The following is a 13,441-nucleotide window of genomic DNA, read 5'->3' as shown; positions in this document are numbered from 1 at the left end:
GACCTAGAATTTCCATGCATAAGGCTACCGAAGGGAATGATTGAGACTGAAGGTTTCGACAAGCTGTAATCAATTTTAGACGTCTCTTGTCTGTTAAAGACAGAGTCATGGACACTGAATCTATCTGGAAACCCAGAAAGGTTACCCTTGTTTGAGGAATCAAAGAACTTTTTGGTAAATTGATCCTCCAACCATGATCTTGAAGAAACAACACAAGTCGATTCGTATGAGACTCTGCTAAATGTAAAGACTGAGCAAGTACCAAGATATCGTCCAAATAAGGAAATACCACAATACCCTGTTCTCTGATTACAGACAGAAGGGCACCGAGAATCTTTGTGAAAATTCTTGGAGCTGTAGCAAGGCCAAACGGTAGAGCCACAAATTGGTAATGCTTGTCTAGAAAAGAGAATCTCAGGAACTGATAATGATCTGGATGAATCGGAATATGCAGATATGCATCCTGTAAATCTATTGTGGACATATAATTCCCTTGCTGAACAAAAGGCAATATAGTCCTTACAGTTACCATCTTGAACGTTGGTATCCTTACATAACGATTCAATAATTTTAGATCCAGAACTGGTCTGAAGGAATTCTCCTTCTTTGGTACAATTAAGAGATTTGAATAAAACCCCATCCCCTGTTCCGGAACTGGAACTGGCATAATTACTCCAGCCAACTCTAGATCTGAAACACAATTCAGAAATGCTTGAGCTTTCACTGGATTTACTGGGACACGGGAAAGAAAAAATCTCTTTGCAGGAGGTCTCATCTTGAAACCAATTCTGTACCCTTCTGAAACAATGTTCTGAATCCAAAGATTGTGAACAGAATTGATCCAAATTTCTTTGAAAAAACGTAACCTGCCCCCTACCAGCTGAACTGGAATGAGGGCCGTACCTTCATGTGAACTTAGAAGCAGGCTTTGCCTTTCTAGCAGGCTTGGATTTATTCCAGACTGGAGATGGTTTCCAAACTGAAACTGCTCCTGAGGACGAAGGATCAGGCTTTTGTTCTTTGTTGAAACGAAAGGAACGAAAACGATTGTTAGCCCTGTTTTTACCTTTAGATTTTTTATCCTGTGGTAAAAAAGTTCCTTTCCCACCAGTAACAGTTGAAATAATAGAATCCAACTGAGAACCAAATAATTTGTTTCCCTGGAAAGAAATGGAAAGTAGAGTTGATTTAGAAGCCATATCAGCATTCCAAGTCTTAAGCCATAAAGCTCTTCTGGCTAAGATAGCCAGAGACATAAACCTAACATCAACTCTAATAATATCAAAAATGGCATCACAGATAAAATTATTAGCATGCTGGAGAAGAATAATAATATCATGAGAATCACGATCTGTTACTTGTTGCGCTAGAGTTTCCAACCAAAAAGTTGAAGCTGCAGCAACATCAGCCAATGATATAGCAGGTCTAAGAAGATTACCTGAACACAGATAAGCTTTTCTTAGAAAAGATTCAATTTTTCTATCTAAAGGATCCTTAAACGAGGTACCATCTGACGTAGGAATGGTAGTACGTTTAGCAAGGGTAGAAATAGCCCCATCAACTTTAGGGATTTTGTCCCAAAATTCTAACCTGTCAGGCGGAACAGGATATAATTGCTTAAAACGTTTAGAAGGAGTAAATGAATTACCCAATTTATCCCATTCTTTGGAAATTACTGCAGAAATAGCATTAGGAACAGGAAAAACTTCTGGAATAACCGCAGGAGCTTTAAAAACCTTATCCAAACGTATAGAATTAGTATCAAGAGGACTAGAATCCTCTATTTCTAAAGCAATTAGTACTTCTTTAAGTAAAGAGCGAATAAATTCCATCTTAAATAAATATGAAGATTTATCAGCATCAATCTCTGAGATAGAATCCTCTGAACCAGAAGAGTCCAAAGAATCAGAATGATGGTGTTCATTTAAAAATTCATCTGTAGAGAGAGAAGATTTAAAAGACTTTTTACGTTTACTAGAAGGAGAAATAACAGACAAAGCCTTCTTTATGGATTCAGAAACAAAATCTCTTATGTTATCAGGAACATTCTGCACCTTAGATGTTGAGGGAACTGCAACAGGCAATGGTACATTACTAAAGGAAATATTATCTGCTTTAACAAGTTTGTCATGACAATTATTACAAACAACAGCTGGAGGAATAGCTACCAAAAGTTTACAGCAGATACACTTAGCTTTGGTAGATCCAGCAGGCAGTGATTTTCCTGTAGTATCTTCTGGCTCAGATGCAACGTGAGACATCTTGCAATATGTAAGAGAAAAAACAACATATAAAGCAAAATAGATCAAATTCCTTATAAGACAGTTTCAGGAATGGGAAAGAATGCCAAATATCAAGCTTCTAGCAACCAGAAGCAAATGAAAAATGAGACTGAAATAATGTGGAGACAAAAGCGACGCCCATATTTTTTAGCGCCAAATAAGACGCCCACATTATTTGGCGCCTAAATGCTTTTGGCGCCAAAAATGACGCCACATCCGGAACGCCGACATTTTTGGCGCAAAATAACGTCAAAAAATGACGCAACTTCCGGCGACACGTATGACGCCGGAAACGGAAAAGAATTTTTGCGCCAAAAAAGTCCGCGCCAAGAATGACGCAATAAAATGAAGCATTTTCAGCCCCCGCGAGCCTAACAGCCCACAGGGAAAAAAGTCAAATTTTTGAGGTAAGAAAAATATGATAATTCAATGCATAATCCCAAATATGAAACTGACTGTCTGAGAATAAGGAAAGTTGAACATTCTGAGTCAAGGCAAATAAATGTTTGAATACATATATTTAGAACTTTATAAATAAAGTGCCCAACCATAGCTTAGAGTGTCACAGAAAATAAGACTTACTTACCCCAGGACACTCATCTACATGTTTGTAGAAAGCCAAACCAGTACTGAAACGAGAATCAGTAGAGGTAATGGTAAATATAAGAGTATATCGTCGATCTGAAAAGGGAGGTAAGAGATGAATCTCTACGACCGATAACAGAGAACCTTATGAAATAGACCCCGTAGAAGGAGATCACTGCATTCAATAGGCAATACTCTCTTCACATCCCTCTGACATTCACTGCACGCTGAGAGGAAAACCGGGCTCCAACTTGCTGCGGAGCGCATATCAACGTAGAATCTAGCACAAACTTACTTCACCACCTCCCTTGGAGGCAAAGTTTGTAAAACTGATTTGTGGGTGTGGTGAGGGGTGTATTTATAGGCATTTTAAGGTTTGGGAAACTTTGCCCCTCCTGGTAGGAATGTATATCCCATACGTCACTAGCTCATGGACTCTTGTTAATTACATGAAAGAAATAAACATTTTTAAGAATTTTTTTTCTTACCTGGCGTTTAGTCTTTTTTTCAATTGACTACTTTCTTGCAAATTGCGGGCGGTATTAGGCCCGCGGGTGCGCCAAATGCTAGACTTTATTGCGTCATTCTTGGCGTGAGAATTTTTTGCCGCGAAAAATACGTCTATGACGCAACTTTGTAATTTCCGGCATCATAGTTGACGCCGAAGCCTTACACACAGTTGCGTCATTAGTGACGCGAGTGTGTCCTTTCCGATTATTATTGGCACCAAAGAAGTTTTCAGTTACGTTGTGCGTCATACTTGGCGCCAAACTTTTTCATTATTTTAATACCCCATTGATGTTTGCCTCTTGCCTTTTTCTCTATCAGAGGGCTATGCTATTTGCATTTTTATCCCCATTCCTGAAACTGTCATATAAGGAAATTGATAATTTTGCTTTATATGTTGTTATTTTCTTTAACATTTTGCAATCTGATCCTGCCACAGAAGTATCTGCTGGAACTTTGCTGCCTGACATCGGTTCTACCAAAGCTAAGTGCATTTGTTGCAAGATTGTGGAAATTATTTCTCCGAATGTCATTTGTAATAGTTGTCATGATAAACTTTTACATGCAGATAGTGTGTCCATCAGTAATGGTACATTGCCAGTTGCAGTTCCTTCAACTTCTAATGTACATGATATACCTATGAATTTTAAAGAATTTGTTTCCGATACTTTCCAGAAGGCTCTGTCTGCATTTCCACCTTCTAATAAACGTAAAAGGTCTTTTAAAACTTTTCATTCAGTTGATGAAATTTCAAATGACCAACAACATAATAATTTATCCTCCTCTGATGAGGATCTATCTGATACAGAAGACCCTTCCTCAGACAGTGACACTGACAAATCTACTTATTTATTTAAAATAGAGTATATACGTTCTTTATTAAAAGAAGTGTTAATTACTTTGGATATTGAGGTAACCAGTCCTCTTGACGTTAAGTCTAATAAACGTTTAAATGCTGTTTTTAAACCTCCTGTGGTTTCTCCAGGGGTTTTTCCTATTCCTGAGGCTATTTCTGATATGATTTCTAAGGAATGGAATAAGCCAGGTACTTCTTTTATTCCTTCTTCAAGGTTTAAATTGTATCCTTTACCAGCAAATTCTATAGAGTTCTGGGAAAAAATCCCCAAAGTTGATGGGGCTATTTCTACTCTTGCTAAACGTACCACTATTCCTATGGAAGAGAATACTTCCTTTAAGGATCCTTTAGATAGGAAGCTTGAATCTTATCTAAGGAAAGCCTATTTATATTCAGGTCATCTTCTCAGACCTGCAAATTCTTTGGCTGATGTTGTGGCTGCATCAACTTTCTGGTTGGAGAATTTAGCGCAACAAGAATTGGATTCTGAAATATCTATCATTATTCGCTTACTGCAATATGCTAATCATTTTATTTGTGATGCCATTTTTGATATTATCAAAATTGATGTTAGATTTATGTCTTTAGCTATTTTAGCTAGAAGAGCTTTGTGGCTTAAATCTTGGAATGCTGATATGACATCTAAATCTAGATTACTATCTCTTTCTTTCCAAGGTAATAATTTATTTGGTTCTCAGTTGTATTCTATTATTTCAACTGTTACTGGAGGAAAGGGAGTTTTTCTGCCTCAGAAAAAAAAACCTAAGGGTAAATCTAAGGCTTCTAACCATTTCCGTTTCTTTCGTCAAAATAAGGAACAAAAACCCAATCCTTCCCCCAAGGAATCTGTTTCCAATTGGAAGCCTTCCTCAAATTGGAATAAATCCAAACCATTTAAGAAACCAAAGTCAGCCCCTAAGTCCGCGTGAAGGTGCTGCCCTCATTCCAGCTCAGCTGGTAGGGGGCAGATTAAGGTTTTTCAAGGATATTTGGATAAATTATGTCCAAAATCAATGGATTCAGAGCATTGTCGCTCAAGGGTATCAAATAAGATTCAGAGTAAGACCTCATGTGAGAAGATTTTTTTCTCTCACGTATCCCAGCAAATCCAGTAAAAACTCAGGCTTTCCTGAATTGTGTTTCAGACCTGGAGTCTTCAGGGGTAATCATGCCAGTTCCTTTTCAGGAACAAGGTTTGGGGTTTTATTCAAATCTATTCATTGTCCCAAAGAAGGAAAATTTATTCAGACCAGTTCTGGATCTGAAAATTTTGAATCGTTATGTAAGAGTACCAACTTTCAAGATGGTGACTATAAGGACTATTCTGCCTTTTGTTCAGCGAGGACATTATATGTCCACAATAGACTTGCAGGATGCATACCTTCATATTCCGATTCATCCAGAACATTATCAGTTCCAGAGATTCTCTTTTTCTAGACAAGCATTACCAATTTGTTGCTCTTCCATTTAGCCTAGCAACAGCTCCAAGAATCTTTTCAAAGGTTCTAGGTGCCCTACTGTCTGTAATCAGAGAGCAGGGTATTGCGGTGTTTCCTTATTTGGACAATATCTTGGTACTAGCTCAGTCTTTACGTTCTGCAGAATCTCACACAAATCAACTAGTGTTGTTTCTTCGGAAACATGGTTGGAGGATCAATTTACCAAAAAGTTTCTTGATTCCTCAGACAAGGGTCACCTTTTTAGGCTTCCAGATAGATTCAGTATCCATGACTCTCTCTAACAGACAAGAGACGTTTAAAATTGGTTGCAGCCTCTCGGCACCTTCAGTCTCAGTCATTCCCTTCAGTGGCTATGTGCATGGAAGTTTTAGGTCTCATGACTGCAGCATCGGACGCGATCGATCCCCTTTGCTCGTTTTCACATGAGACCTCTACAGCTTTGTATGCTGAACCAATGGTGCAGGGATTACACAAAGATATCACAATTAATATCCTTAAATCCCAATGTTTGACACTCTCTGACGTGGTGGATAGATCACCATAGTTTAGTTCAAGGGGCTTCGTTATTCGGCCAACCTGGACTGTGATCACAACAGATGCGAGTCTTTCAGGTTGGGGAGCTGTTTGGGGATCTCTGACAGCACAAGGGGTTTGGAAATCTCAAGAGGCGAGATTACCAATAAATATTTTAGAACTCCGTGCAATTCTCAGAGCTCTTCAGTTTTGGCCTCTGTTAAAGAGAGAACCGTTCATTTGTTTTCAGACAGACAATATCACAACAGTGGCATATGTCAATCATCAGGGTGGGACTCACAGTCCCCAAGCTATGAAAAAAGTATCTCTGATACTTGCTTGGGCGGAATTCAGCTCCTGTCTAATCTCTGCGGTGCATATCCCAGGTGTAGACAATTGGGAGGCGGATTATCTCAGCCGTCAGACTTTACATCCAGGGGAGTGGTCTCTCCATCCAGATGTGTTTTCTCAAATTGTTCAGATGTGGGGTCTTCCAGAGATAGATCTTATGGCCTCTCACCTAAACAAGAAACTTACCAGATACCTGTCCAGGTCCAGGGATGTTCAGGCGGAAGCAGTGGATGCTTTGACACTTCCTTGGTGTTATCATCCTGCTTACATTTTCCCGCCTCTAGTTCTTCTTCCAAAAGTAATCTCCAAAATCATCATGGAACAATCGTTTGTGTTGCTGGTAGCTCCAGCATGGCCACACAGGTTTTGGTATGCAGATCTTGTTTGGATGTCCAGTTGCCAACCTTGGCCACTTCCGTTAAGGCCGGACCTACTGTCTCAAGGTCCGTTTTTCCATCAGGATCTCAAATTATTAAATTTGAAGGTATGGAAATTGAACGCTTAGTACTAAGTCATAGAGGTTTCTCTGACTCAGTGATTAATACTATGTTACAAGCTCGTAAATCTGTCTCTAGAAAGATTTATTATAGAGTTTAGAAGACTTACATTTCATGATGTTCTTCTCATAAATTCTCTTGGCATTCTTTTAGAATTCCTAGAATTTTACAGTTTCTTCAGGATGGTTTGGATAAGGGTTTGTCTGCAACTTCCTTGAAGGGACAAATCTCTGCTCTGTTTTATTTCACAGAAAGATTGCTATACTTCCTGATATTCACTGTTTTGTACAGGCTTTAGTTCGTATTAAGCCTGTCATTAAATCAATTTCTCCTCCTTGGAGTCTTAATTTGGTTTTGAAGGCTTTACAGGCTCCTCCATTTGAGCCTATGCATTCTTTCTACATTAAACTACTTTCTCGAAAAGTGTTGTTCCTTTTGGCTATCTCTTCTGCTAGAAGAGTTTCTGAGCTATCTGCTCTTTTTTGTGAGTCTCCTTTTCTGATTTTTCATGAGGATAAGGTAGTTTTGCAGACTTCTTTTCAATTTTTACCTAAGGTTGTGAATTCTAACAACATAAGTAGATAAATTGTTGTCCCTTCCTTGTGTCCTAATCCTAAGAATTCTTTGGAAAGATCCTTACATTCTTTGGATGTGGTAAGAGCTTTGAAATATTATGTGGAAGCTACTAAAGATTTCAGGAAGACTTCCAGTCTGTCTGTTTCATTTTCTGGTCCTAGGAAAGGTCAGAAGGCTTCTGCTATTTCCTTGGCTTCTTGGTTAAAACTTTTGATTCATCAAGCTTATATGGAGTCGGGTCAGGCCCCGCCTCAGAGAATTACAGCTCATTCTACTAGATCAGTCTCCACTTCGTGGGCCTTTAAGAATAAAGCTTCAGTTGATCAGATTTGTAAAGCGGCAACTTGGTCCTCTTTGCATACATTTACTAAATTCTACCGTTTTGATGTATTTGCTTCTTCAGAAGCAGTTTTTGGTAGAAAAGTTTTTCAGGCAGCTGTTTCAGTTTGATTCTTCTGCTTTTGATTTAAGTTTTTTTCTTTCATTTATGAGAATAAACTTATTTTTTTTGGGTTGTGGATTAATTTTCTCAGCGGATAATGGCTGTTTTTATTTTTATCCCTCCCTCTCTAGTGACTAATGCGTGGAGTTCCACATCTTGGGTATTGCTATCCCATAAATCACTAGCTCATGGACTCTTGCCAATTACATGAAAGAAAACATAATTTATGTAAGAACTTACCTGATAAATTAATTTCTTTCATATTGGCAAGAGTCCATGAGGCCCACCCTATTTATGGTGGTTATGATTTTTTGTATAAAGCACAATTATTTCCAAATTTCCTTTCTACTCCTTTCTTTATCACCCCACTGCTTGGCTATTAATTAAACTGAATTGTGGGTGTGGGGAGGGGTGTATTTATAGGCATTTTGAGGTTTGGGAAACTCCTCTACCCTCCTGGTAGGATTGTATATCCTATACGTCACTAGCTCATGGATTCTTGCCAATATGAAAGAAATGATTTTATCAGGTAAGTTCTTACATAAATTATGTTTTTCAATTTTAGGAGTCTGATTTAAAAAATATATATATTTTGGAGAATGAAGAGAGAACCAGGAAAAGGTATAAAGTTTTGTTAAATTGACTATGTGTGCATAAGGTTTTTTGATTTTTTTTTAATACAGGCTCACTATGACTGATACAACGTTTGATCAAGATAGAAACATAATAAATAATAGAAACATAGATATTGAGGGCAGATAAGAGCCATAGGCCCAGCAAGTCTGACCATATTTCCTAAAAGTATAAAACTTATCTAGTTTTAAGGTTAGCCTTATGCTTGTCCCAGGCATTCTTAAAGTCCCCCACAGTGTTTGTCATTGCTACCTCTTGTGGAAGTTTATTCCATGAATCAATCACTGTTTCTGTAAAGAAGTGCTTCCTGAAATTATTATTGAATCTACTACACTTCAGCTTAAGATCATGACACCTTGTTCTTGAATTTTCCTTTTTATATAAAATACTTACTTAGCCCTTTAATATACTTAAAAGTTGCTATTATATCACCTCTTTCCCTTCTCTTTTCTAAGCTATACATATTTAGGTCATTGAGCCTCTCCAGGTACATTTATTTTTTAGACCATGTACCATTTTGGTAGCCCTCCTTTGCACAGATTCCAGTTTGTTTATATCCTTCTGAAGATATGGCTTCGAGAACGGCACACAATACTCAAGATGAGGCAGAACTAATGATCTGTAAAGTGGCATAAGAACCTTACTATTGCTGCTGCAAATACCTCTACCAATGCAGCCAAGCATTCTACTGGCCTTACTCGCTACAGTACTACATTGTTTACTATATTTTAAATTGTATTAAATAATAATTCCCAAGTCCCTTTCCTCATTTGTAACAGTCAGTTAAGTGTCATTCAGTCTCTAATTAACGTTTGGATATTCTTCCCTAAATGCACAATTTTACACTTTGCAGTGTTAAACTTTAGATCTCAGTCATTGGTAAAATCCTTCAAATGTTGTATATTCCTTCTCATTTTGTCTACCCCCCCCACCCGAACATCTACCCTATAACAAATGTTTGTATCATCTGCAAACAGACACACTTTCCCCTGTGCAGATATCTCTGATAAATATGTTAAACAAAACAGGCCCCAGAACTGACCCCTGAGGAACACCACTAGTAATAGCACCCTCTGCTGAATGTACTTCAGTTACTAAGACACTCTATTTCTATCCATAAGCCAGCATTCTACCTAGTTCATAATTTTGGATTCTAGACCAAGCATATACAGTTTGTCGTGTGGGACGGTGTCAAATGCTTTGCTGAAATCTAGATATGCTACATTAACTGCTCCACCCTGGTCTAATACTTTTGTTACATAATCAAAGAAGTTAATTATATTAGTCTGACATGATCTCCCTGAAGTAAAACCATGTTGATTTTGCTCCTCTATATTTTTTGTCTTCATGTAAGTCATAATTGTTTCTTTTAAGAGACTTTCCATTATTTTTCCCACTACTGAAGTTAAACTACCTGACCTGCATTTACCAGATTCTTCCCTACTGCCTTTTGTATGAAAAAGTACTACATTCGCTATTTACAATCATCTGGAACAGCTCATGTTAATAGTGACTGATTAAACAGATCAGTCCATGGGGCATTTAGCACTGATCAAAGTTCTTTTAAAAGCATTGGATGAAAATTATCAGGACACACTGACTTTAAATTTATTTTTAATAATGCCAACAAAACCTTATCCTCTGTAAAAAGATTAGTGTTAAGATAATTTCCAGATTTTGTAGCATCCCTTAATGTAGACATTCTATCTTCACAATCTTTTGTGAAAACAGAACAGAAGTAATCGAGAGTTTGCAATTTGCTTATCTCGTTCTACTATTCTAATATCAACTATTTTCAGTTTTACTATTCCAAACATATTTTTTCAACTTTCACTGATATATCTAAAAAATGTTTTGTCCCCATGTTTTACTCGCTGTGCTATCTTCTCTTCCGCATGAGCTTTAACCTTACATATCATCATCTGACTGTGTGTGTCTGTAATTTGTATAAGCTACCTTTTATGTCTTTACAGCATGTGCTACTTCTTTGGAAAACCATATTGGTTTCCTCTGTTTTTCACAGACATGTCTAATACAGTGGGCAGTTGCATCTAAAATTGCACCCTTCAAAAATTTCCCACTGTTCTTGAACCCTTGTAATAAGAGTTTGCCCATTTAAAAAGTTGTTTAGGTATTCTCCCATGTATGAAAAATTAGGCTTCCTAAAGTCTAAATTTTTTGTTTTAGTCTGGGTCTGCACAGGATTACTAAACTAAACAGATTTGATGATCGCTGGATCCTAAGTTCTCACCTACATACACATCTGAAACAGTATCACTGTATTAAATCTAGCTTCCTTCCGAGTTAATTCCTTAACTAATTGTTCAAGTGATTCCCCTTGCAAGGATTCAAGAATATACCTGCTTCTAGCTGATCTAGCAGAGGGAATCTTCCACGTTATATCTGGCAAATTTAAGTACATATTTACAATAACCTTATCCTTCATGGTCATTTTGGTTATTTCTTCTAATAACAGATTGTCCAGTCTTTCATCCTGCAATGGAGGCCTATATACAACCCCTAATCTAAAGATTGTTATAAACTACCTATAAAATAATCAAATGGATTTTAAAATGTTATGGCAAGCTAGAGAGACATTGTTGGTTATTTTGAATTTATTAAAAAAAAAAAAAAAAAGGGACAGTAAAGTAAACATTTTACTTTTATGATTCAGATAGCACGTGCAATTTTAAACAACTTTCTAATTTACTTCCATTATCAAAATTGCTTTCTTCTCTTAGTATTCTTTGTTGAAGACTAAACCTAGGTAGGTGGATTGTCGTTTAGGAGCGTGCATGTCTCTATTAACAGTCTATGGCAGCAGTGTTTGCAACATTGTTTAGAGCAATGTTACATAGTTGCAAACAATGCTGCCAGATGGAACACGTATACGCTCCTGATCTTAACTAGAATTACTCTTTAACAAAGGATACCAAAGGAACTAAGCAAAAATGATAAACAGTAAAAATTGGAAAGTTGTTTAAGAGTTCATGCGCTATCCAATCCATTTAAGTTTAATTTTGACTTTACTCTCCCTTTAAATATATATATATATATATATATATATTTTCTTCAGTTTAATATTTGTGTTTGTTATGTTAAACTTTTTTTTCTTTGGGTTTATGAGATGAACATAGAGAACCCTGGATGTTTGAGAACTAAAACAATGCACACAAAACAAATAAATATATTTAAATGCTCGGTTTAGGCACAAATACAGCTCTACTGAAGATACTTTGCATAACTTGTAACTTGATAAATCAAAACTTGTCATTACTAATTATTATTATTATCGGTTATTTGTAGAGCGCCAACAGATTCCGCAGCGCTATAAACATAGGCGATATACAAAGTAACATTTATAGGGATCAGACGGGTAGAGGGCCCTGCCAAGAGTCGCACTGTAGTAGTCAGCTCTAAAGAAGGTGATCTACAAACAGCAAGGCTCTTAGGCTTACATGTTAAGGGGGTTCATGGGATAGCAATGGAGGAGAGGAAACGGTATAAAGAAAGGTTAGTACTAATCAGTTTAAGTTACTCCACTAGTATACTAAATTTGTACTCACAATTAGTATGGCAACAAAACAGGCCAATGTAGTATTCCAGTCTCCACTAGCTGTGGCGGAGGCCTTGCCAACAAGCACGCTATAGAAAATGAAGTCTCCCAAACCAAGCTTGACTCCACCTGAAGAGTGAATGGTTACAAAAGTATAAATACATTTAATCAGCAATTACAGTTACCAAAAATTCATCAAAACATAAAAGAAAATACAAACACCATATATGAATGCAAATGTGCTTTCCTTGTTTAAAGGGACAGTAAACAATTTGAGATTGTAATATAAAAAGCTTAATTACACAATTTAATTACACAATTTAAGTCTAAAAAAATATTTCTGGTCCTCAAAATATGACAATATCAGTTGCCACATGACATTTAGCATTAAATATCATTAGGTCAATAGTGGCATCAGCTAGGAAAAAATATAAAGCAGATATCTCCCTCCATACCCATCATCATGGTATGAGAATGAACGCCAGAGTCTCTCTACTTCTAACTCTGGGGGCTAATCAGATGGTACATGTTGTGTGAATAATAAATGTCCTTGTATGAAAGTAAACAAGTCAGGGGGAGTGGGAAACAAATTATAGCCTGAAGGCAAAAGGACAACCGTTTATCCTGTCCTGAGGACAGAAAATAATCAGGTATTTGGTATGAAGTAGACAAGTCTTCTACTCGCCTAGAATAGTAGGGTTTTGGGCTTTTGGTTGTCCCCCTGTATAAAAGAGGTCTGTCTTTGCTGTTGAGTTCTACTAGAGTGCATCAAGATAAACTGTAAACAGTAATTATTTAATTCAACAACAAAACTAATAGTAACACAACAATTGGATCACTACAAAATAAAATTATTATAACTCTACTTTGGATAACGATAATGTTAACAGATTTAGCAAAATCAATATCTGCACTGTTTGTATTCATTTTCAGTGATAGTAAAGAACTGGTTAGATATAGGTTTTGTTACTTGACTTCTCACTCTGAATTGTATATTGCAGAAACCTGGCTGACCTTCTGCACATTCCAGCATTATTGCTGAAGGCTTTGAGACAGTACAGAAAGCAGAGTCTAGTTACATTCCTAATAGGGGTAGGTTGAAAAAAAATGTGTCCTGTAACCGAAAACACCTGGGAGCACTAATGGGATAAGACAGTTTCATTCATGAGGAAGGTGTGGCAAT

The 13,441-nt window shown here is 37.1% G+C and overlaps 1 protein-coding gene across 3 annotated transcripts in view; it reads right to left on the bottom strand.

Moving 5' to 3' along the window:
* The window catches only part of PSEN1 (presenilin 1), a 332,444-nt gene that overhangs the window by 102,299 nt on the left and 216,704 nt on the right, over positions 1 to 13,441 (bottom strand). For all 3 annotated transcript variants that reach the window (XM_053697784.1, XM_053697782.1, XM_053697783.1), the window contains one exon: positions 12,269 to 12,387. In XM_053697784.1, the coding sequence (XP_053553759.1) occupies positions 12,269 to 12,387 (119 nt within the window). The remainder of the gene's footprint in view (positions 1 to 12,268; positions 12,388 to 13,441) is intronic.

The sequence above is a fragment of the Bombina bombina genome, chromosome 1, assembly GCF_027579735.1.
Source record: "Bombina bombina isolate aBomBom1 chromosome 1, aBomBom1.pri, whole genome shotgun sequence".
Taxonomy (NCBI): domain Eukaryota; kingdom Metazoa; phylum Chordata; class Amphibia; order Anura; family Bombinatoridae; genus Bombina; species Bombina bombina.
Note: the sequence above shows the minus strand (reverse complement) of the source record. Positions and strands in the feature narration are given on the sequence as shown.